Here is a 25,706-nt window from a genome sequence, read left to right on the forward strand (position 1 = left end):
CCGGGACCCCTGCGGCCCACCCCACGCGCGCGCATGCGCACGCAGCCACGCCGGCGGTCTCCACAGGCACCGCCCCGCCGGAAAGTGCCGCGCGCCTTCCCCGCCCCTGGCGCGCGGCGTATTTAAGGGCATCTCGCGGCGGCTTCCTCCTTTCCGCGCGCCCTGCGGCCCTGGGGAGCGGAGTGGGGCCGTACCGCAGCGACCGCACCCCGCCCGCGGGGGGGGAACATGGCGCCTGCGGTGCCCAGACCGCGCTTGCGGTAGCCCTGCTCCTCGGTGGGGCTCCTGTGAGGGCGAGGGGCGCCCCAGCCCCCCAGGCAGCGTCTGGCGTGTGCTCGGCGCCGCGGGTGCTCCGGTGGCGGGAACTGCCGGTAGCTGCGTGGCGTGTGAGCTGTTCCGTGCGTGCCTCGGCCTCCGGCATGGGTGCGGCAGCTGGGGCCGCAGGCTCTAATCCCGCTGCGCCGGGGCGGCCGGGCGGGCTCTCCGGCAGCGGCACACCGCGGGTTTGTTTCCCGGGGGCGTCAGGAGAGGCCGAACCACCCCACCTGGACTTGCTGCCGGCCTGAAGCAGCTCCTCGCTCCAAGCACACGCTCGTCTGAACAGTAATTTCTAATTTTATTTTTTTCTTTTCAGAGGCATTAGAAATATCCATACAGATTAAGAAACTGGAAGAAATTCTATTTTGACAATTCAAAGCAATGCAGTATGAAGGATTAAAGGGATGGCTTGCTGGCACTGTTTTCTAAACAGTGTAAGCCATCAGTTGAAAGACAAGTGATTGTCACGCTGTTGTCACTGTATCTTTATTTTGGTTGCCAAGTGTGGTGGCAGTGTACCAACAGTCTGACTGCTGGAGTTGTTCATGGTGATGCTCAGTAGCCACACAGGCTTTCCAAGGGCATGTGTGTGTCTTGTGAGACTAAGATGGACCTAATTAGAGTGTTGTGCCACTCCACCGGCAAGCTGTGGTGGTTACTTGGAGTTACTTGTTGGTTCATCAAGTCTTCAAAGTAATGACAGATTGGACAACTGAAGAGACTTGATTTTGCTGATAGATGGCTTTCATCAGCCAACGCATGTCCTAATTCTAAAGATAAATTACTGTTTTTTTCCTTTGGGGAATTTGGCAAGTGTTGTATGGTGACCCTGGCCATGCCCTCTTTGGGTTGTAAACATGGATCCAAAATGGTGGGTTCTGGCAGGGACAGGCCCCCGGGGTCTCGGCAGTCTGCGGCAGTGCTCTCCTGCTGTGACCAGAGCCCTGACCTTAAGTTTAACTGAGAGGAAAACATGTCAGCAAGTTCCCCAGAGCATGGTGCATGAGCTCTGGTTAAAGGCTGTACCCTGCTGGGGTACTCATCTCCCCAGCGATGGCTGTTTGTTAGGAGCAGCGTAATTGTCCTGCAATCAGTCATCCTTCGTACTGGAGCTTGCTTTAGGTAAAACGGTCACGCCTCTGTTTAACCTTAATCTCAGCTGGTGCTGCCTGTACTTCCCCTCACCCCAGTAACAATAAAGGCAGTGGTGAGGTTGCCCAGCGGGTTGGTATTTCTTTGGTTTACTTCCCCCAAGGAAATGTTGATGCTTTCTGCTACTGGCTCAGCAGTGGAGTTCCCTGAATCAAATATCTTTTGTCTGTTTTAGGTAGCAAGTGAACTTAAGAGATGAATTTGTTACCGGCTTTGGGAATCTCTTCAGTCTGGACTCTGTCAGGCTGTTACCTTGCAAGCAGAAGGATGTCATGTGAATTCTGCAGCTACAGAAGTAATTCTTTCTTACCGTACTTAAAAATGTTGAGGAAAGCCACCTGAGATCTAGATTTGTGAAGCTGTTTCATAGCTTGTAAAATCCCTTATAGATGGAACAAGGAGGAATGCGATTGTTTGCATGTGGGGTTAAGAGGTTGAAATTCTAACAAAAGGCATTAGCACAGCTAGAAAACCTCTGACTTGCTCCCCACAACAAAGCAGGTGCAATGCCAGAATCCTGAAGGAATCGGAGGGGAGAGGTTTGTAATGGGATCAGAGAATTTAACTGGGGAGAGAAACAAGTCTTCTGCTTTGAAGAGTTAGCAGATGCTACTTGGAAGTGAGGGACTACAGTGAAGAACAGTGTGTTTGAATCGCTGTTCCTGCTGGCATGTAACTATTGGTCTGTGGGAATATATTCCGAAGGCAAAGGTGACTACAGCAGTGAACTTCACCTCTAGAAAGATACTTGGTGTCTGGGGTTTGAGTGGAACAACAGGGAGGGGCTGGCATTTTTGTGCCCAGAGAGCTTTTTTTCTCTTGTTCCTGGCTATGCTGAATCCATTCTGTGCGTAACAGTTAAAAACAAGGGTCTGCTCTGATGTATACAACCGCATCTCTTGAGAGAAACTTAACTAGTCCCTTTGTTTGATACCTGGAGAAAATTAGCGCAGTTGTATCACAGGTAGGGAATTGCTTGCTGGCATAATGATGATAACTCTTTGCCGTTTACCCAGCTGAATTTGTGATGAGCAATGTTATATCTGATGTGCCAGCTAATTTGTAGGATTTTTCTAGTTTGATTTGCTACCATCATTTCTGATATTACTTGTTCTTCTAAAGCTGCTATGACATCAGATGAGCTTCTCCGCTGTCTTTGAGCCTTGTGTATACGCATATAGCCAACAGAAGACTCCATCCACTTCTGGAAGTATGGCCATTTGAGAAGGTAAGTTGGTGTTCTTCCTGTGATACTACAGTGCTGTGGCTCCAGTAAGCTAGGCAGGTTGGGAAGGCCTGTACTGGCCACGTTTGCTGTCTGGAGCTGTGCTGGTTTACAGTAGCAGTGGGTGTGGCCTGTTAATCGTGGACACTTTGGGACTACTGACTGACTTTGCTGTCCTTTGCTTCTGGTACTGCTACTAGTCTTCTAATTTTTGCTTAAAACATCAGAGGAGAAGCTGGGGGGGAGAGGTAAGGATTAAAAGTTGTGTTCTTTATGCAGATTTTTTTTTTTCCTAAGGATATACATTCCTTAATATGGCTTGTCAAAAATTGATTTATAAAGGAATTCTATTTAAATCTGTTGAAGTAATTTTGCTGGCATAATGATGAAATCTTTGCCGTTTACCCATCTGACTTTCTTGATGTGTATCTTTGAATCTGAAATGCCAGTAAGGTTAATAACTTTGTATAAGATTAAGCATACAGAAAAGTGACTAACTTCTAAATTTATTTTTTTAGCTTGAAAACAGCAGCCTGAAATGTGGAGTTCTGATGCACCTGGAAATGCTTTCATGGCCCTTCTGGCTCCTCAGAAATACTGCTTGGTTCAATAGTAAGCCAGAGGAGTAGCTGTTTAGTGAAAACATGTGAAATAATGCTCAAATGAAGCTCAGGTGAGAGTGTCACTCTAGAAGGGGAAGTGGCCTTGTGGACACTCTTAAATATTCATACTAGTTCTAAGTGTACCAAATAAATTGATCAAAATTGAATAAATCAAGGATTAAAACAGAGGAAAATCTATGTGTTATCTTGTCTAAATGAGAGTGTTTACGATGTTAGTGGTGGCAGCTTTTCTGCTTATCTTCAAGGCAGTGTGTGTATGAATAAAATACTGGATTTCTGTTTTCAGTGACTAGTTTTTTGTTGAGGCTATGTGAGCAGTAGCACCATGATTGTGCTGGATGACATCCTGGGTAGGAGTCACACCAAGCCTTTGGTATTTAGCTTGTTCAGATTTGACAGGATGTCTGTGCAATTTTTCTCTGGCTTTTTTGTTATTAACATGGACCTCTTGGATGTAAAACATGCTCAGTATTTTGCCTACTGCCATATCCTTACTAGGATGATAAAATACAGGAAAGTGTGTAGTTGAAGCATACTGTATCTCAGATACCTCATCGTCTACCACACCACTGAACACTTGTTTTTGCAGTACGATAGAGTAGAACTCACTGAGCTACCAGGTTGTCTAATAACATTTTTTCACTTTCCTGTAGAGTTCTACTATCCCCTGCAGTCTACATAAAGTAATGCTGAAATATCAGTTGATTTCCACATTGCAGCACACTGGCATCCTGGTCTAATATTATGTTCCTGTGATATAAAATTAAGATGTAGAACATCTTACCTTTGTACCTTTTAGAACATGAATAATAATTCAAGAAAGTTGGCTTACACTAGAGTAAGAGTTTTAATGTACTTAAAACTATTTAACCCTCATTGGGTGATACATTTGAAAAGAAGCAACAAGGAAAAACTGCAGAGAGTTCATGTAGTTGAAATGAAACAGTAGATTTTAAACTCCTGGTTTAATTGTTGCTTGTAGTATTCTTAAAAACCCTGCTTTAGTCCTTCACTTAACTGTGGATGAACAGCGGTAGCCAGGAAGAGAAGTTCAGGTGGTGGCTTTATTCTGAAGCTGTGGCCTCCCAGGATGAAGACGTGACTCCTGCCTTCAAACAATGCTGTCAGAAAACTTGTGATTGAATCTTGTCAGTTTTGCTTTATTCCTTAGCAAAACAGCACTGAACTGTCTTACAAAAATATTAAAAACTTTTAATTGTATATTTCTAACTGCAGTCTCAAAAAGCCGAAGTAGAAGCTTCAGGCTTTACTTGTAGAGTGGAGTTTTCACTCCTCATTAGTGTTCATGTGAATGCCTGGGCCATATGCACCAATGAACTTTAGCAGTTGATGGTGACACTGCCTTAGGTAACTATCTCTCTGTTGCAGGGAGTTCTCATCACTGAGGTCAAATGGAAATACAGGATTTGGTGTTATGCATAATGCAGACTTGCCTAAGCAAAGAAAAAAAAAATCAAGACATGCTAAAAGACTTGATAAACCTTTGCTGTGACTTTGAAAGGAAAAAAGCTGTGACATATTACTTAGTAATGCAATCTTGTATGTTACTAGTTAAGTGTTAAATCATAACTGTCTCACTGCCAAATCTGTGTGTGAACAAATGTGATTGTGATGCTAGATCAACAAAAAAACCCCCTCAACCCTTGTCTTTTCTTTCCCCAGGGAGGGAAATCTGTCTTTAGTTTAACCTGGACTAATGTTAGATGAGTGATGCCTCACATAAACCAGCATAAAGGATGGTGGCTTGGTGCTGGCCTGTGGCCTAATTATGTACAGCACTGAGACTCACTGCAGGAAAGTCAACTGAGACTTTTCTGTTAGCAGTCTTCAACAGGGGAAATTCTGGACTTTGATTTGAAATTAACTATTATTGCAATCAATCAATAGAAACTTTTTTCAAACTAAAATATGAAAACAATGTACCCAAGACTAAAGACTGAGTTACAGTATTTACCGTGTTTTAGGGTAAGAGATGATTCAAGTAACAAGATGGCAATCAATGCATCCTCCTCAAGTACTTTCTTTCTTAAACTTAGTTTAGTATGAGCCTTAGACAGTGAAATCCTAAAGAGATGAATAGAAGCATGTCAGAAATAAAAAATATTGCAGACATGAATGCAATATGTATTGCCCTATTTCAAGCAATAACACTGGAGTGGGATTTTTCCATACTATCTGTTGTTAATACACTTTTTTTTGCTTGCCTAATACACAGCTGTGTAATTTAAATCCCTTTTTTCTTTTTCTAGATAGCTTTAATAGTGATAAACCCAGTGATTTAAGAAACAATTTTGTATGGCAAAGTTCTTTGCACTTTTTTTTTCAACATCAATATATAAAACAAATGGTATTCATAAATGGTTACTAAGATTCTTTATGCTTGAACTTTTCAAAACTTGAGAGTCTTGTCTAGATTTAACAAGCTCTTGAGCAAGGTAGCACAATTTCTATTTGAAACGTAGATGTGTTTCCTTTACCGTGAAAGGCAGAACGTACAGAATTTTTAGTGCAGATGCTGATAACGTTGATCCATGAGTAGAATCTCTTCTCACTCTGCGACTTGCAAGATAGTAGCCCTGAATGAGGTTTTCTGCTTCTGAGCTCAGTTCAACTTGAAGATTTTTAGCAAACAAAATAAACTAGAGAGAGGGTATACATTTTAAATATTTAACTGAAAAAAAAAGAATTTACATTTTTCACACCTTTTAACATACCACTGGCATAGTAATATAGTTTGGACAATATATTCTACCAGTAATTTTAATAAAGACAGCTGTCACCATTCAGCTATGTGAGGATGGATCTCAGATACTAAATAGAGATATTGACAGTTTATTTAGAATGGAATATTAACTTTTACTACTGATGTAAACTATTCTTGTCAAAAGTAGGTATTGGAGGTCTGTTCTCATGAATGTTAATCTAGTATGTTTTTCAAAAACAGAATCAAACTGAACTTACTATGCTGGCCCTTTTAAAGAACTGAAGCTAATTTTATCAGTGAGCCTATTAGTGCTACTGGGAATATGGTGGAGGGAAAGGGTAGGAAGTGAGTATTAACAGGTTTAAAAATAACCAATCGGAATGCGATTCCAGAAATAGTATGATATTCCCAAGTATAATGCATTTGTAAATTATTGAGTAGTATCTGTACCTCCTCATAATCCTGCATTCTGAACTGCTGTGAGACTTTGTACAGCATGGCTTCAGGATTAATGGCTTTTTTCAAGATATGACGCACAAGAGGAGAAGATAGTTGACATGAAGGAAACTCGTTGTATATCAAAAGCCCAAAAACGTCTAAAAGGTTAGGTGGAATCAAATTCATGTCCTAAAGAGAAGTCCCAGACAAAGAAAACAATTGCCTTATTTTGGCGTTTTGAAACATTGCAATTTTTTCAATCGGAAATGTTCAATATCCATATATATGGAGTCTTGCAAGATTATCTAACGAATTAGCTATAATATATGCAGTAAAATTTTGTTTCAACAGTTATTTGTCAAAAGTTATTCTGAATAAAATAAATGATACCTACTTTTGGAAAAACTAGCTCATTTTAGAAGATACTTGATTTGAAGTCACTGAAGTTGTGACTTTTTGGGAAATACTAACAGATTTGATTGTTTTCATTAGTTTATAAGTTGAAATAACCATAAATACAGATGACTGCTATAGTACAGTTACTGGCATAACAAGGCATGTGCTTTACCATCTGTCCAATTAAAAAGTTATCCTTTTGTATATGTTTCTTTGAGGAAGAATCTACAAAAGACCAAAAATTTGTCTGAACTGAAATAGTAACTTGTTGGTCAGCCTCTTCTCCGTACTTCTTCCCAGGAATGAATACTGTTGTTGTTCTGCTCTCTAGCACTAGGATAGGACAAAATATGTCAATTATGTAATTGATCTAGTTTAACTATAAATTCTAGTCCTGCATTGTCATGACAATTCAGTGAAATACATAATCCTGACTTTGCATGAGCCTGGCATTTCCATACCAGCAGTTGTGAGGACTGCGTATGTGAGTGCCTGAATCCTAGGATTTATGATCTAGCCTTCTAAGGAAGCGTGATGAATACACTTAAATTGCTGTCAGTCAATGGATCTCTGTAGTGTAGGCTGTGTAGCAAATGTATGCTGATGGGACCTTGGCTTTTTTGTCCTTGTTTCTTACACAGACTTCTTAAAAATAGCTAATGGATTTTCCCAGCATGTGAGGAACAAACCTAGCCATCATTTTGCATGTTTGTTTTGTTCTGTCCCCTCATTTGTTAGTAGGTGTGAGATTACCGGACTGTAGAGATTCAAGTTTATCCTTTTTATATGAAGATAAGTCTCCTATGTAACAGATACCACCCTTAGCCAGCACAGCGCTGCAAGCTTGAATACTAGCGCTTCCAGTTCCGTGTTTATCTTTGGACACAGAAGGAAAAATTTCACTAGAAGGTGGGTGTCGTATGCCACGAGGCAGAAGACATAGGCTGTAATTCAGAAGCCTAGAGGATTAAATAATTCTGTCAGTCAAATTGTTAAATTATTGTTCAGTTTGAAAAACTTTAACAATACTATACTTTATAATAATATTTATATGTATTAATACTCACACACAACAACAACAAAAAAAATCCCTTAACTTCAAACTAGTGTCAAAACTAAATGTTTAAAGTAACTTTGAATACAAAGGTAGAAGTCCAAGCTTTCTCTCCAACTGCTGCCAACAGGACTGTATTTCTTAAGGATTGCATTTCCCAAGGATGAGGCAATCATGGTTTACAGTAGAAGTAACTCCTAGGAAGTCAAAGAAGTCTCATAATTTAACCCCATATTGTTAACTCCTGTTCCTATTCTAGAGAAACTTTTCCAGTGATTTAAAAGGGTGGAGGATTAGCAATCCTGGGCATCTGGGAAAAATGAAAAGGCTGGAAACTTGCAAGCTCTGCCTGCCTGGGTTACACACACCCAATTCTTGAGAAAGCAGGAACAGAATTTCTTTTTCATGCCCTGTACTATGTTCCTTGGCACAAAGAAGTTGCAAATTGTCTGTCAGGTTCCACAATCAAAGGCTCCTAACGATTTTAAGAGGTCAGAGCACGATTTATCCTACTGTTAATAACTGGGAGACAATTATTAATTAAAATTAATAAGACTAAATAGGCTATCATACCAAGAGAAATACGATGTAGGAAATGCCTACTTTGACAGGCTACTGACAATAAAATACTATGTGTACATGCAAGACAATATACATGACAGTACTGACCAAGATTTACAGTGTGCCACTGTTAATATTAACCAGATGGTTTGATTCTCAAAATACTCTGAGTTCCTATGCTTTCTCTTAGGAAATCTTAGTCTTAACCTGGGAGAAAAAAAATTCTGCAGCCCACGTTTTTTTCAAATTTGAACTAATTTCTACAGCTAAATTTTGAAATGGTTAAGAAAGTATTTTTTTCCACAACAAAAAATACTAATGAATTTGTTGAAGAACTCTCAATTGAAAATAAAATTCATGGCACTTCAAGGAACTTTTCCATAAAAATGAAGCCCTGTTTTGAGTTGGGGAAGGAGAAAGTAACTTTGTTTAAATTAATGTAAATTTAAAGCTGAGCATGTTTTACTTTTCTGCAGTGTATGTGAAAATGTGTTCACAGTTTATAGTTGTATGAAGGAGTAAATACATAAAATGCATAAATACAGAAAAACATTTTGTTAAGGGCAACAACAGCCACATTTATGACCTATGTGTAAAGATGTAGATGACTTTTGATACCTTATCAGTATAGTTTTTATGAAAAAGAGTGACAAAAATGTAACATCTATTTACACACTGCTTATTAATGGAAAACGCTGACAGCTGGGAAGTGGCAATGAAAAGGCTTAAAGTGACACAAGATTTGAAAAGTAAAGCCCTTTGCTTTTGTCATTACCAGCTTCTGGGACAGTCTTCAGTTCTGATTTGAGAAGAATGTTTTGTTTGAGCTCTGCTAAACAGTGCTAGTGTTAAAATCTTACTGAGATCATTACGAGAGTGTTAAGGGGGTTTATTATTAGTGGAGTTCTGATCTAGATTTATCTAGATTTAATAAAAATGTCCCAGGGATAAAAATTGGGTATTTTTACTAAGTCAGAGCCCTGTATATTCTTTGAAAATACAGTCTCTTTAGCCTTTCATGTAAGACCGATCCTATTATCTTTAAAAATACTCACGTTTTTAATTCTAATTTACATGAAAAATAAGGAATCTCTTTACCTATCAATTACTAGTGTGTCGCTTGTCACAATCAACAGATCCAGATAATCTGCATTTTCTTTTTCACATGTCTGTACTAGACTCATCAATATTGCAAGTTTAAGAGTATTGTAAGTGCCTGGTGGGACAACTTGAGAAGCAAACATATTGGCAAGGATGGCAGTAAAACTCCAGCATGAACTTGACGTCAGTGAGAACAGATACTTAAAATTGTCACAGACAGAAGAAGGACCTAATTAAAACAAAGTACATGTTAACACTTCATAAGAGAGCTATGCAGATATATTAGAACAAAACACCATTCTAGTCTTGTTACAAAACTTACAAAGAACTAATATGCTTATATATTAAGCACAAATTCAGAATGTAAACATCTGACACTACTAATTTTAGCACTAATCAGGCAGCAGACACGATCTGCTAAAACTGATGGAATAAGAAAGGAGTAACAGACTGAAATATCAGGTTCTTTTAGTGTATGATTTCAAAGTACCTTCCAATGGATAGGAGAAGTTGGAAAGAGAAGGTGAAGAATGGCAGTAAATAATGATGTAGTTTCCCAATGCATGGAAATGGGGCAAAAGAAGATACTCTCAGATAACAATTAGCATCCATTTCAGACTGTAAGAGGAAAGTCCCAGGGTGGTTTTGTAATCTGGACCTCCAGATAATCGAAAACCATACCAATTCTCAAGATTTTGTTAGAGAAGGTTTTCCAACTTTTTTAGCCAATTTTTAATGGAACTTTCTTACCATTTGGTTTACAGAGCTGTACACTATTGACTTCTATACATGCTGTAGCTTGTAAGCCATGCTGTACACAAGCTGGAATTCCTATAATCTTGTAGTGGTTTCCTATTTTCATTTTGTTGGCCAGTTCATCTAGAAATTAAAAAAAAAAAAATGGGAGGGGGAAGAGAACCTGCAGATGTGTTTGTTAGGGCATAAAACCAGTTTTAAAGACCTGAAGAAAACTTTTCTTCACATTATGGAATTCAATTTTATGAATTAATTGCACAAAACAACAGTTGGATGCCAGGTTCACCACAATGGACTTGAACAAAATGAAGCATACAATTCTAATTAATTAGTGCATAAAGTAAGGAAGGCACACTGGGTGAGGAAAAGTAGATTCCTGATAAAGGATGATGCATTTAGTTCTGCATTGAAAAAAAAATGGACAGTCGTTTGCAAGTATGCGTTCCTACTTTGAAATTTGTGGTGACACCGTGATCAGTTACTGTCCTATAAAATGTCAGAGAGAAAAAAACACAGTAAAAAGATCCAAACAGATTTCAAAAAGACACACAAATAACTTTGGGACCCTTTGTATTTCTGTGCATCTTTTTTTAAAAAAAAAATTATTTTTTGGAAATGAGACTTAGGTTCAACCAAATACAAAATTCAGCTGTGAGACCCTGTCTAACCTCATTGATCACTGAAGCCCTCTATAGGCAGATAGGAGCAGCCTCACGCTCACAAGCCCTGGTCCTTACAGGGGACTTCGACCACCCCGACATCACTTGGAGGGACAATGCAGCAGAGCACAAGCAATCCAGGAAGTTCCTGGAATGTGTCGATGACAACTTTCTCCTCCAAGTGATAGAGGAGCCCACGAGGAGAGGTGCCATGCTGAACCTTATTCTCACCAATAAGGAGGGCCTGGTAGGGGATGTCAAGCTCAAGGGCAGCCTTGGCTGCAGTGACCACGAAATGGTGGAATTCAGGATCCTCAGGGCAGCGAGGAGGGTGCGCAGCAAGCTCACTACCCTGGACTTCAGGAGAGCAGACTTTGGCCTCTTCAGGGATCTGCTTGGTAGAATACCATGGGACAAAGCCCTGGAAGGAAGAGGGACCCAAGACAGCTGGCTAATATTCAAGGGTCACCTCCTCCAAGCTCAGGAACGATGCATCCCAACAAAGAGGAAGTCAAGCAAAACCACCAAGAGGTCCCCGTGGATGAACAAGGAGCTCCTGGACAAACTCAAACACAAAAAGGAAGCCTACAGAGGGTGGAAGCAAGGGCAGGTAGCCTGGGAAGAATACAGAGAAACTGTCCGAGCAGGCAGGGATCAGGTTAGGAAAGCCAAAGCCCTGATAGAAATTAGTCTGGCCAGGGATGTCAAGGACAACAAGAAAAGCTTCTATGGGTACATCAGTGAGAAAAGGAGGACGAGGGAAAATGAGGGTCTGCTCCGGGTGACCTGGTTACCCAGGATATGGAGAAGGCTGAGGTACTCAATGACTTCTTTGCCTCAGTCTTCACTGGCAAATCCTTGAGCCACACTGCCCAGGTCACAGAAGGCAGGGACGAGGAAGATGCAGAACCGCCCACTGTAGGAGAAGATCAGGTTCGAGAATATCTAAGGAACCTGAAGGTGAACAAGGCCATGGGACCTGATGAGGTGCATCCACGGGTCTTGAGGGAACTGGCGGATGAAGTGGCCAGGCCAGTCTCCATCATATTTGAGAAGTTCTGGCAGTCCGGCAAAGTTCCCACCAACTGGAAGAGGGGGAACATAACCCCCATTTTTAAGAAGGGAAAAAAAGGAAGACCCAGGGAACTACAGGCCGGTCAGTCTCACCTCTGTGCCTGGCAAGATTATGGAGCAGACCCTCCTGGAGACTTACGTTCAGGCACATGGAAAATAAGGAGGTGACTGGTGACAGCCAACACGGCTTCACTAAGGGCAAATCATGCCTGACAAACTTGGTGGCCTTCTATGATGGGGTTACAGTGTCCGTGGATAAGGGAAGGGCAGCTGACATCATCTACCTGGACTTGTGCAAGGCATTTGACACTGTCCCACACAACATCCTTGTGTCTAAATTGGAGAGACAGGGATTCGATGGATGGACCACTTGGGTGGATAAGGAATTGGCTGGATGGTCGCACTCAAAGAGTTGTGGTTAACAAACAGCTCAATGTCCAGGTGCAGAACGGTGATGAGTGGCGTTCCTCGGGGGTCAGTACTGGGACCAGCACTGTTTAACATCTTTGTCAGCGACATGGACAGTGGAATCGAGTGCACCCTCAGCAAGTTTACCGATGACACCAAGCTGTGTGGTGTGGTTGACACGCTGGAGGGAAGGGATGCCATCCAGAGGGACCCTGCCAGGCTGGAGAGGTGGGACCATGTGAACTGCATGAAGTTCAACAAGGCCAAGTGCAAGGTCCTGCATGTGGGTCGGCGCAATCCCAAGCACAACTATAGGCTGGGCAAGGAATGGATTGAAGGCACCTCCAAGGAGAAGGACTTGGGGGTATTGATTGATGAGAAGCTCAACATGAGCCGGCGGTGTGCGCTTGCAGCCCAGAAAGCCAACCGTATCCTGGGCTGCATCAAAAGAGGTGTGACCAGCAGGTCGAGGGAGGTGATCCTGCCCCTCTACTCCACTCTTGTGAGACCCCACCTGGAGTACTGCGTCCAGCTCTGGGGGCCCCAGTACAAGAGAGACATGGAGCTGTTGGAGCAAGTCCAGAGGAGGGCCACGAAGCTGATCAGAGGGCTGGAGCACCTCTCCCATGAGGACAGGCTGAGAGAGTTGGGATTGTTCAGCCTGGAGAAGAGAAGGCTCCGGGGAGACCTTATAGCAGCTTACCAGCACCTGAAGGGGCCTACAGGAAAGATGGTGAGGGACTGTTTATCAGGGAGTGTAGTAACAGGACAAGGGGTAATGGGTTCAAGCTGAAGGAGGGTCAATTTAGATGAGATGTTAGAAAGAAATTCTTTACTGTGAGGGTGGTGAGGCACTGGAACAGGTTGCCCAGAGAGGTTGTGGATGCCATCTCCCTGGAAGTGTTTAAGACCAGGTTGGATGGGGCTTTGGGCAACGTGGTCTAGTGGAGGGTGTCCCTGCCCATGGCAGGGGGGGTTGGAACTAGATGATCTTTAAGGTCCCTTCCAACCCAAACCATTCTGTGATTCTATGAAGCCAGGGGAAATTTAGGGCATGTGTATCCCATAGACTGTTTTACAACAATACACACATAGTGTTGGTTTTTCAGTGTTTCTCGTTATCTGGGAGCTATTTAGTTTTCAAGAAAGGAACCATATAATTCCATAGGCTTTTGGAATGGTGGGGGGGAGGTGTTTGAAGAGAATTAATGGTGAGTCGTGATTTTAGTTGGACATTCACATTAGAAATCATTTAATGTTTGCAGTGGAAGGTGGTGGTAGAAGCCAAAAATCCTGCTGGAATGCGGAAAATAGCTAGATTGAGGAAGGATGTTAAAAATGCACAAAGTTAGTACAAAACATGATGACTGCAGGAAGGAGGAAAAAACAAGCTACAGTTAATGTGATACTGCAGAGCTGGCCAGGGGATTTTGTTTAAATGAACGTATAAAAGTGAACACAATTTTGCCATGTACACTCTTCAGTCCCTTGTGTACGCTGTTGAGTCACCTAGCTAATTTTGTCTTTTTCTTCCTAGTTTTATTAAAGAACTGCAATATAAATTATGACTTTCACCATTTTATCCAAAGAAATGGACCTATAAGGAGAATACACGGGATTGTTACAGTTCAATTGTAAAACATTTTTGACAGAACTCCAAAATTCAGCTTACCTCTCAAGAAAACTGTAAATGTCTGAATCCTAAAATGTGATTTATCATTGGAATATCCTTTCAAAGCATTAAGAACTTTTGCATCAATCATTTCAACTATTTGTTTATCTTTCAAAATAAAGGCAAATAAAAGGTTAGTTCTCTTGAAGACTGTACAGCTTTTTTAAAATTATTGTTTAACTAGTGTATTTTGGGGCTTTTTCCACTTAAACTGTTTTTTTTTTACTTACTGTGTAACAGAAGTAGGAAAGTAACAATCTAAAAATAAAACTACATAGATCCTACCACCAAGTACTCTAAATTTCATGTCTTCCTGCAGCAGCGAAGAACACAAACTACACACAAAATCATTCCTCACTGTGGCAGATTCTGTAGCTCCAGGCAGATGCACTCTTATGTACCTAAATCCTAAAAAAAAATACATAAAAATTAACCAAACATGGCTTTCATTTTACATTTCCCATTAAGAATAGAAGTGATTAAAATACTGGACAGTGAAATTCCAAATTTATCATGTTTCTTCAGAGGAGCGTATGTTCATATACTACACTTCCACTAAAGCAATCCGTATAATTTAAAACAGGTTGCCACAAGGTGGCAACATTCTCTATTGCACATTCTCGAGTGGAACAGCTTGGCCTGGCTTTCAGAGCTGCAGGGAGCAAGCTATCACCACTTCTGCCTTGCTTGGAAATGCATGGGGTACAGATACTCATTATTAGAAGTATGTGCCCTCATAGAGACATCATTACGAATTATTCTGCAATCTCCTAAGTTTGGGATTTGGCTTCTTTTTTATTATTTTATGGTCTTTGTTACAGGAAGAAGCAAAGAAAACAGCCTTAAAAGTACTTAAAGCCTCATCCTAGAATTATACAAGCACTTCAGTAATATTACTCAGAGAAGTAGTTCCACAGAAGTCGGCTATGCATTAATGCAGACTTGTTCTATGCTAGAAGCTTTTGCCAGTCACTTAAGCATACTGTGCTGTGGTATTTTTGTATAAACAGAAAGTTTCCCTGAAAAAAAATTCTACTAGTTTAGCTTTTCCTTCAGATAATTTATTAAATTATATTGGTGACATATCTTTTCTCATATAAACTATCTTCAGCATTAGGAAAATGGATTGCTGACATAGCTATGCTGCCAAAACGTTTAATAATGCTGAGCAACTACTGGCAAGGTCCACTGCTTTCAATTAATAAAAATCATGCTGTTCTTATTACAAAAACATCTGCATAAGAAAATGCCTTTTTCATGCTTGGTTTTTAATCTTTGTTATCAAAATTATTAAAAAGCTTTTTCTTTTTTTTTTTTTTTAACTACCTTCAGAAAATGGACAGGTTTCCTCAGTACAAAGAAATCTTGCTCCTTGTGTATATTTTGTTATAGTTCCCATTGCAATCGCTATTCCTTCAGACATATAAAATCTTTGAGATGTGTAATTAAAGGGAAACGCAGAAAGACTCAGGACATAACTTGGTAAAGGTGGTAGATGTGTTGGTTTCAGCAGTATACTAATCTAACAAGAGACACAATTACATTAATACCATAATTTTTTTTTATTTAAAACCGCTTTACTTAGATGGATAAACACACAATGTGATATATAGCTATTAGAAAAAAATTTCAGAAACGCATGAAGTATAAGAGTAATTAGGTTTCATATTAACTATCTCAAAATTCTTGCAATATGATTGGGTGAGACTTCCAGCTATTTTTAATTACAACTAATACTACAACCAAAGGGAAAATGAAACCTGAAAAGTTAATACAAAAATAATATTTATTAATACTTCATTATACTTAAAAGATGTAAGATCTAAATGGAGGAAAGCAATGCAGACTCACCTGCGCTTCTGTCTGCAGTTGTTCAATTAATGATAATGTCTTACTAGCTATGAAACATACCTGTGATTGAAAAACAAATTCATTTTAGAAAGGAAAATCTAGTTAAAACATAGAAGATGTACTTTTGTCTACTCTTGTCTATAAATATACACTTACTGACTGAAAAATCTGTGCAGCTTGTATGGGACTATGAAGAATGTAGTTTCCAAGAGTTGCATCTAATTCAGCAATATCAGAAGGATTTATTGAAATAACAAAACGATAAACAGCATAACTTTGTTTTGAGTCTGTAGGAGCAAGAAATACCTTAAAAATAACTTGTGTAACATTATGTATCAATTTAACAGACTATCTATTGAGTGAATAATACCATTATATTTTTTGCAATCGTGCACGAATTTCTGAAGACCACCACTTCTGTCAAGGTAAACAAGGGCAATTTCCCTCATTTTCTGTATTTCACGATGCATCTTCCAAGAAAGATGTTTGCACTCTATCAAAATGTTGGAATAAACTGTGAAGAAAATATGTTAGAAATGGCCATGCTACAATTGTAATAAAGGTACGTATTAAGAAAGCCATACAAAATTAAAATAGCCTCCTTTCCAAACTATGCAATTCTTTAAGGATTTTTTAAATCCAGTGGAAAGTTCTTTCCAATGGCTGAGGCGTACTGCATTCCCAAAGTAAATTCCTGAAGAATGCTCTAGTGTTTTCTTTTCTCAGTGAATTATTTCACTGTCCAATTCCCTAACCCATGAAATTAAAGCCTGCATTTAATTTAACCTCCTCTATATATTTTATAGGCATAATCAGTCTATCAAAAATAAGACTTAAATCTCTCGTTTGAGAAGTCTGTCATAGCTGTTGAAAGTGTGACACTGGGCAACGTTTTTTCCTTTTTTTAAATCTGACTTTGCTACATGGTGTTACCTCCTGTAGCGCCCACTTAAGGTGTTGATCTTGCAAATACTTATTTCCATCCATGTACACAGAAGACCAAGTCTGATTCCCATAGCCAAAACTTTCACGACTACAGTTTCGGTTTGGAGGCTGACCGTGCTCTTCAGTGCTGTTTTCATTGTGTATTATGCACAACTCTGCATTTTATTTTTTTAAAGTAGAATCTTGTACCATGAAGCACTACTTTGCTGAATTTAGAGGGAGAATTGCTAAGGCCAAAATACGGTATTTTTTACATACATATCTGTTTTACTGTCTTACAGATTTTCTTCTATCAAATGTCCTTTGTCCTCTCTGTAGATGACCAATAAGAAATACCGCTTAAATCTTCAAAAATAGATTTAGCTACCTGGTAAAGGAAAAGACACAGAATTACTGGGCTGATGAGGAAGCCAAGCTCATAGTGTGTGAAAGATCCCTTGTAGGAGTTCACAGAACTGGCTTTGGAGGACAAACAGATGAACATCCAAGAGGAGTAACTGGATACCTGTGCAACACTTGTGTGGCAGCAATGTAACCCTGTCATCTGAGAACTGTACGCTGTGGGCTAGTAGATGTGTTTAGTGTGTGGAGTATCAAAATTTAAGCACAAGTTCAAAGAGGATTTATAGTAGGAGTTGTTGGGGTTTTTTTTTTAGCTTCTTGAGGATTACTCATACACGATTACCGCTCTATCCCTTGAAATCTTCAGCAAGAAGGGATTAAAGAAACACACGCACAGATCCATCCTATCTCCCTAGACCCTGTGTTCCCCAGACTAGAAGGAAGGGACACCAAACACGATTAGGAAAGACAAAGCTATGGCCCAGATCATCGTGCACTGAACACGGTCATCGCCTAAGCTTCAAAAAAATAGTCTGACCAGATGCACTGCCTGGGTGCCCATACTCATTGGTGAGAACACAGCCAGCTAACCCCACTCAGCCACGCTCCAGTGTGACATGCATGGCACCCAACACCACTCTCCTGCCTTCACGCTCCTGCCTTCACGCTCCTGCCATCAGCACCCCTTCCTCACAAACCTCACCGTCGCTTTCCCCAAAATATTCTCCAGGGTTGCTACGTGCTGCTCTTCAGCACTGCTGTGGCGGCAGCAACGGGCATTGAGGGTGACCAGGTTGCCCACACCGCAGCAGGGAGAGGGGCCGCGACGCCTTTTCCCTACGAGGCCGCTGGTGTGCCCGCAGGAGAGGTGAACGGGACCATTTACGAAGCGGTAGCGAGGGGCTCGACAGCCGCAAGACAGGGCTACCGATGCCGCTCCCTCACCCCCTCAGCCGGCAGCCGCCGCCCCTCAGCGGGCTCGGGGACAGGCGTGAGCCAGCGGCACCACGCGGCCCGGGCGGGAAAGGCGCCACAGCTCCCTCTCGGCCCGGCAGCCGCCTGCCTCACCCAGCTCGGCCTCTCCAGGTCACTGCTACCAGGTGCGTGTGGAACACAACTCCCTCCGCGCCTTAGCGAGGTAAAACCCAAAGCCAGCCGTTACCCGCAGCTGCCGCCAGCACATCAATCGCCACGGCTTCTGGCTGACTCTGCTCCATTAAGCACACAGCACCTGTGGAGTGCACTGCCTTCACTTTACTGTACACACAGTCTGAGCCAAGTCCCTATAAAAGGGTCATGCACTGACAGCATAAGCAAGTACCAAAAGACATTTGTAAAACCATTTTCTCTCTTTTATTAATAAATATTGCATATTTAAATGTTGTCTTTAGCATGCCAAGCCATCTGCAAACTTACCTCCCAGGGCAGCACACCTGAATGCTCTTTTTCTGTCATATTTCAGTTCATGTTTTTACAACTGCCATGCATTTCCATCTGTGAATCTTCTTGTGTCTCTCACTCTCCTCCCAGGCCAAAAGACGGGAGAGCACAAAGGTGGCACCATTCCTTTGCTTCCACAGCACCAGTAGAGAAGGCCTGCGCCTCACGGGCTCAGCTACACCTCTCCAGGAGGAACAAGCCCCGTTGCTACACACAGGCAAAACCCCCTGCATTAGTCACCAAAAAAAAAAAACCCACCACAAAAACTAAACAAAAAACAAAACAAAAAACCCAAACAAAACAAACACAAGACTTTTACCTCCCTTTATTAGCTGTCTGCCAAAACAGAAAGGGAGTACCACAGGTGGTTCCTGTGTAGGTTCTTTGACCATCTCCTGTCGAGGATTTACCACACCAAGTGCTTCAGATTTCACTTCCCAGCTCAGCATGGGCTGCTACACTCTGAACCTTCCCATCTGTCTATGAAAACCAGCATCATAAACACCGAGAAATGCAGAATGAGACCACTGGGTACTGAAGTACTATGAAGAGGGTTTACTGCTTGCTTCTGTACAGTCTATTATCTTTAGACCTCCTGATCCATGGAGGCGTTTCACAATATGAACTTATAGTAGAAGAAACAAAGTGAACTTAAATACTGCAAGTGGCATGTTTAACACATTCACATTTCACCAAAAAGGCAGAGATTGCTGAAGGAAAAAGCTTAATAAGCAATTATTAAGCTTCTCTCTCAAAAATAACTTCAACTACCACTGCCATCTTTTTATTTTTTGAAATAAAAAAGAAAAACCAAAAGCCCTCACCCCGACAGGCAGCTAGGTATGAACATCTTGGAAACACAAGACAAACTAAAAGGGGTGGCTAGCACCCACAGCAACAACTTCTGAAGTATCCACTCTCCTCTTCTCTACAGCACTGTCCTTGCTGAGGAAGCAAAAAGCAGCTACAGTATGTACTTCCTTGCCATAAAGAGAAGGGTCTTACAGTAGCCCACAATCAGGAGTACACAGAACAAAAATTCAGTATGAGAATGGATACTTCCTTTCTTACCATCATTTTCTGCTTTCTGGTCCATCAGAAAGGCGTATGTTAAAAAAAAAAAAAAAAGGATAAAGCTGTTACTTCCAAATGATTACAACTGCAAGGACAGGATTCATGTAGTTGCTGGTTGCCCTGAAAAGCTGTATGGCTATTTCCAAAGCACAGCGCTATGGAAAATGAGTGCCAAGCCACCAGTCTGCTCCCACAGATGACAGCTCCTTCTTCCCTTCCATGCCAATGTCAATTTTTTTACTTCTTTTACCCAGCCACTACTTCCAACTCCTTACGTAGCAACTGCTCAGCATCACTCAAACACCATGCAGGAGACAGTGCTATAGGAGAGGCTCCTTGAGATAAGCAAGGAATCCTGTTTTAGTTTCCACCTGTCTAATGTTTCACTGTTGACACAACATTAATTTCAAAAGAATTACGATTTGATACACTCATTTCCCCAATACTCTCAATTTTTAACTGATCTTGATGCAATATAGATAGCATTTCTCTTAGCTAGTTATTTTGTCAAAAATGAGACTATTTAGATATTGGCATTTATCTAACATCTAACTCATCAGTGTTCTTACCAGGCCTCTCAAATCAAGGCATTTAGCTGAATGTATTTATGAACAAAAATCACAGAACATTTTTGAAGTAACAGACAAAAATAAGTTGTTATTTACAAGTAATATATATAATAAAACTACTACCGTGACAGGCCTTTATACACTGTAACTGCAGTCAATTTTTGCATTGTTTAAAAAAAATTTCCTTAAACAGAAATTGATCAGAATTATCAGTTTGTCCATACATGTGTATGTTATGAGAAATACAATAGCTTTTCACATTTGTAAAATTATCAGCGTAATTTACATTTTTTTTCCCCCTAATAGCTAGTGAAGATTTAAAAATGGTGCAAACTGGAACACAAAGACGAGTAGCTATGAATGTTGAAATACAATCAGTTTGGAACATATTAGTGTTTCAAACTATAAATCCGTGAGAAAAATCCCTAATATTTGGCATGATCCCCTCACCACCCACCTCCGAAAGGTCAAAGCAAGGTAACCTTTTAAAGTAACAGTGATTATTGCATATTGTATCTTTGGAAAAATGTTTTTAAGTAGTTGAAATATAGACATATTTATCTCAAGGAGGAAAGAAAAAGTAGAACACCTGATCAGTAATGCTATCAAATCAATCCAGCTAATTTGTTCCATCCTTGCTTTGAGTAATTCGCCCATACCTCAGATAACCAGTGGAGTGAACGGGTACTTCAGCAAGCGCAACAATCCAGTTTTACATGACCAACTTTGCATTCTGTAGAAGTCCTTTAGGAATCTTGGTCTTAACTTCTATTAACCCCTCATTTAAGTGCTGACAGGTAAATTAACATATATTTCAAACTGATATAACAGGAAAAACATTTACCTTTTTTAAACCAGGATATACAAAAGACAATTTGCATAGTTACAATTCAAGCACAAAGTCACTGTAAATAGGTACAAAAGCATTTATAAATTTACTAAATTTGCTGCTGTTTGCGCCAGCCAAATCTTAGATAGGTACGAATGTAAACTTGAAGGGATTGAGGACAACAGTCAGTGTCTTTGCTTAAAAAATATGTAGAGAACACTTTTTAAAGATTTTAAAAAATATTTTCTGCAGCAGGAACAAACAGTTCAAACCCCAAAGCAAGCCATCCAAAATGCCCAAATTCCTCCTATACAGCAGAGAAAGTTTGTTCATAGGTTTCAAACCTACATACAAAAACGAGGCACTAGTTACACTGTTTTGGAATGTGTCCATAACCCTAACATTTCAGTTCACCCCGAGACTTCCAAAACACTGTTGGCTTCTAACTTCCTAGGAAAACATATCTTCAGAGGGTGGTGCATAAGAAAATCCAACAAATGCATCATCCGCCTCTAGGACACTGGCATTAACGATGCTGTAATCGGAAGAAACGCAAACCGAGTATGGGACCATTTCTTCTGTAAACACTGCATCAAAGTTTCCAATATCATCTGGTCCAACCTAGAAAAAGAAAGATCTATCAGTTGTCATATAAATACTGTGTTTTAAACTTGTGCCTGTCCTTCAGATTTGAAATTTTACTCTTGAGGTTATCTACTTTATGTCATTCTTTCCATTTAAGTACAGGGAATTTAAGGAAACACACCACAGCATCCCTGAAAATAGCTATCAAAAGCCTGCCTGGTTTTTTTTTTAGGCTGGAGTTCAGGCCAAAGCCTACACACCTTTATGATCTGATAAACCTAAGAAATATGAAGAAATGTCTCTTTCTTCAACAACCATTAGGAAGATGCCAAAAAAAACCCCAACCCCCAAACAAAACCAAAATCAACCCCGAAACCCAAGAACTACCAAACCCCTCCCCCCAAATCACATCAAATTGTTTCTCCCTTTTCCATCTAGCAACTGTAGTTGCTAGTACTGTTATGATAGATCAGTTTCCCAGTAAGACACTTAAGAACTAAATCATAGTAGTATTTAGTCACAGCGAGAAGACAGCTACACACACAATCTTCTTCACCACACAATCACAGACTTGACCAAAGGTGATGCTCTGATGAGACTTTAGGAAGGCCTTCCTCCCCACTGCCCCCTCCTGAGTTTTTGGACAAGCAGTCACAGGTTGACAAAGTTTCAACTGATGGGAGGAGAAAGAAAAGCTGCAACTACTGCTTAATAACTACAAAAAAAGCAGGAAATCAGTCTTTTGGAAAGTCTTTATATTTAAAGAGGCTCTCTGTATTTTCTTCTTTGGTCTTCAGACTCCACAAAAACTGACAGACAGGAATGAGCAGAGGTAACAGTGATACGTGAAACTGAGTTTTAAATAAAAACAGCATCACTGCTCAAAAGTGCGACCGCTCAAAAGGCCAGTCAGCTCTGGGGGGGGTTCCCATTCTTCGCCATTCTGAAACAAAAAATCTTTGCAAATAGATGAGCCCTCGAAGCCAGAAATTTGACAGGTATGAACTAAAACAGCACATGGCACCTACCACATTAGGATTAAATGGTGGCGGAATCTTCTTCTGAAGAAGATCAGTCCAGCTGAGAGATTCAAAGAATGGGTGCTTTTGAATTTCAAGCTGCAGTAAGGAATAAAGATTTTAGATATTTCAGAAATCCATCCTGTGCATCATGGTAAATACTACTTCAGACTGCATGCACATAAGGCAGTCAAGTCCTCCATCGGTTTGTTTATTCACAGTTTACTTTGCAATAAAAGCTACAGTTGGTAAAAACAGCAATTACAAGTTGTTAACCTGCCTCTACAGACTGGTTTCCTTTTAAGATCGTATTTTCTGCTTTTAAGCCTTAAAATCAACCACCTTGAAGTGTACCACAGAGCAAGAATGTTTTCTGTTAGGATCTCTGCTCCTGTCTTAAAAGTTTTGTTAGTTTTTGTAAAGCAGATTATTGTCTGAGAAGTGGCTGCTTCAACAACTCTGTAATACGCTTACTAGTTACAAAGCCAAACAGCTATGCTAGATGCTACCATCATTTCATCTTGCTCCACACTGAGAAAAGTACGATGTCATAGTCTAAATGCTCTGTTACAAGGTCAACAGACTACCTAACATTACAGCTGCAAACAGAAGACTATGAAGATCTCACAATTAATGGATGGAAGAAGTCCTTCTACATCATTCCTCATCGCACAGTTTTGAAGACATCTATACTTTGTCATATCACCTTCTTGCAAACAAAGTTTTTGTGGTTACCCTAAGAAAACATTTGCCATGATTTTAAGGCTAAAAGAGCTGCTGTTTGGATGGTACTTGTGTTCCTCTTTCTGAAGACTGGTTTTCATGTAGTTAAACTGTCATTACCAGAAAATTGCCTTTCGATTATTTCCCAGTTTCACTACTAAGAATGAAACCTACCCTTCATACACCTTAGTGATAACTATAACAGGAATTGTTTCCTTTACTGGCAGGTGCAGCAGCAACCAAGCTCAAAATATTTCCACAACAATCATCTCTCTCCTGTCCCCAACAACTTTCACGGACTGGCCACACTGGTGTCTTTAACGAAGAAATAAAGAGGAGGAAAACAGAGACAGACATAAGGGAGCAATCTTTATCTCCAACTATTAAACCTGTGCTGTGCACATACATTTGGTGGTGCCCCTTTAAGTGAAGTAGGACTTGATAAATTAAGATATTACATACAAAATCTTCCCTTGCTCCAAGTCTGCTTTGCCGATCTTTCTCCAAAAGTTCTTCCAGAATAGACCAGGCTGTAAGACTGATTCCTGGGCGCAGAACTAGGGGTTTATGGAGAATATTCTCATACATCTCAGCAACATCACGGCAGTAAAAAGGAGGCTAAAAAAAAAGTTATACATGAATTTGAAGCCACCTGTGACATTGTTACATGTGTGTGGATCAGTAAATGATTCTGTAAGAAATACAAACTGCTAGCAGTGAAGAAGAAATCTACCTCTTATGCACTGCTAACTTTAATTCAGCCATCACCACTGCCAGATCTTTACACTTGATAGGTTCCCCACCCACCTCCTCTTCTCCTAACATGTTCTCACACTTAGAAGTAGCCATAGATGCCTTCCAGCTTCAAAGTTCCCATTGAACTTGCCTGAAAAGAACATGAAAGTGGGGAACAAACACAAATCTATTTCCCTATTTAAGGTCCTATGGGAGGAGATAAAACTCAAGAAAACTAACAGAACAGATTGTTACTGGAGTGTTTACATATGTTTAGGAGAAGCACAGTAGGATTTTTTTGTTTTAATGCTGCTTCAAGACATGGAAAAGCCAGGAGAGATTCTGGGAGACCTAAGTAAAAAAAAAAGTATTTTCATTTTATTTATTCCAGTATTTGGCAAAATTTCACTTATAAGTTGGGTTTTTTTATTGGGTATTATCACTGTTGATTCAGTTTATTCTCACATTCCCTCAAACTGATGACTACTTGTCTTCATTGGAGTTGATGTCCAGCAGTTCACTGGAAAGCAAAATTTTAGACATCAAGAGGTAGTGCAAAATCCAAAAGAGAAAAACAGGTACTATGTTAAGTATAAGACAAACTGTTCATCCATTTAAGTGGAATATTTCAGTATTTTGCAAAGGTTAGCATCTTTAACAACACTCCAGGGTTGCTTCACATAAAGGGGGAGAAGAGGGAGGAGCAACCCCTGCCCCCCACATATGAAGTACATACCAGCCCATAAAGCATTTCATAAAGAACTGCACCAAGGCACCACCAGTCTACTGTGTTGTCATAGGGCTGCTTTTTAATGACTTCTGGTGCAAGATACTACAATTAAAAAAAAAAAAAAGTATTTTAGAGCATTAGGCTAGCAAGAATAAAACCTAGGTTTTAGTCACATCACAGTAAACACCTTCAGGAAAAGTTGCTTCATAGAAATTTTAAGACTGCTAAGTATTTATCTTGTCTGTCAACAAATCTGGCAAATACTTTGTCATCATCTGGTCATTTACCAAGTAGGACAGCTGTTTTCCCAACTGAAACAATACCTCCCACACACTATTTTGCCAAACTACTTTGCCACCTCTATTATGAAACTTGTTTTACATTTCAGATAGGTTACTGCACTGTCGCAGAGGCAACGTTTCTCCACAAGCTCGCTACTAGCCATGCCTATTTTGCCATCTTTAGTCTGTATGCTCCCCATCCAGTACACACAAATGAAAGATCTTAATTCTGCTTCAAATCTATCATTACTGAGAAATTGTGTGACCTATATTCAGTTTCACTGTAAATCTCGATGAGGGCATGAATTGCAACTTGCTAAATTAGAGATTCTTATCAAATAGGTATCACTTGACTGATTTGTGATAAACATCTGATCCCACTGAACACTGAATGACAATGCTAACTGGTTTCCATCTGCCT

At 40.4% G+C, this 25,706-nt stretch overlaps 3 protein-coding genes, 1 long non-coding RNA gene and 2 other non-coding genes across 13 annotated transcripts in view; 4 read left to right on the plus strand and 2 right to left on the minus strand.

Moving 5' to 3' along the window:
* Positions 1–25,706, plus strand: part of ARFGEF1 (ARF guanine nucleotide exchange factor 1) — a 270,777-nt gene that overhangs the window by 231,551 nt on the left and 13,520 nt on the right. The gene's annotated exons all lie outside the window — the stretch shown is intronic.
* Positions 149–3,603, plus strand: LOC142600352 (uncharacterized). 4 transcript variants are annotated; one of them, XR_012833792.1, is made up of 4 exons: positions 735–752; positions 1,646–1,765; positions 2,593–2,698; positions 3,214–3,603. It is a non-coding gene; the product is annotated as an uncharacterized LOC142600352 (long non-coding RNA). The 4 variants fall into 4 exon arrangements; XR_012833791.1 differs by lacking the exons at positions 735–752; positions 1,646–1,765 and adding an exon at positions 149–603; XR_012833793.1 differs by lacking the exon at positions 1,646–1,765 and having other exon boundaries at positions 734–752.
* LOC142600855 (small nucleolar RNA SNORD87) lies at positions 2,449–2,526 on the plus strand. The gene has a single exon (XR_012834378.1). It is a non-coding gene; the product is annotated as a small nucleolar RNA SNORD87 (small nucleolar RNA).
* LOC142600856 (small nucleolar RNA SNORD87) lies at positions 3,069–3,145 on the plus strand. The gene has a single exon (XR_012834379.1). It is a non-coding gene; the product is annotated as a small nucleolar RNA SNORD87 (small nucleolar RNA).
* MCMDC2 (minichromosome maintenance domain containing 2) lies at positions 4,606–18,066 on the minus strand. The gene is made up of 14 exons (XM_075743949.1): positions 16,384–18,066; positions 16,170–16,300; positions 16,014–16,073; positions 15,489–15,684; positions 14,448–14,570; positions 14,163–14,270; positions 10,344–10,472; positions 9,591–9,822; positions 7,631–7,836; positions 7,050–7,210; positions 6,494–6,670; positions 5,836–5,978; positions 5,294–5,403; positions 4,606–4,772 (listed from the first exon to the last, which is right to left on the minus strand). Exons 1-14 carry the CDS (start codon positions 16,481–16,483, stop codon positions 4,606–4,608), a joined length of 2,043 nt encoding a protein of 680 aa, XP_075600064.1. The 5' UTR covers positions 16,484–18,066.
* SGK3 (serum/glucocorticoid regulated kinase family member 3) overlaps positions 20,453–25,706 on the minus strand; it is a 60,674-nt gene continuing 55,420 nt past the window's right edge. For all 5 annotated transcript variants that reach the window (XM_075743953.1, XM_075743956.1, XM_075743955.1 and 2 more), the window contains 4 exons: positions 25,011–25,106; positions 24,002–24,157; positions 22,826–22,915; positions 20,453–21,833 (listed from right to left, as the gene is read on the minus strand). In XM_075743953.1, coding sequence (XP_075600068.1) covers positions 21,663–21,833; positions 22,826–22,915; positions 24,002–24,157; positions 25,011–25,106 — 513 coding nt within the window. In that variant the 3' untranslated portion in view covers positions 20,453–21,662. The remainder of the gene's footprint in view (positions 21,834–22,825; positions 22,916–24,001; positions 24,158–25,010; positions 25,107–25,706) is intronic.

Source organism: Balearica regulorum, chromosome 2, assembly GCF_011004875.1.
Source record: "Balearica regulorum gibbericeps isolate bBalReg1 chromosome 2, bBalReg1.pri, whole genome shotgun sequence".
Classification (NCBI taxonomy): domain Eukaryota; kingdom Metazoa; phylum Chordata; class Aves; order Gruiformes; family Gruidae; genus Balearica; species Balearica regulorum.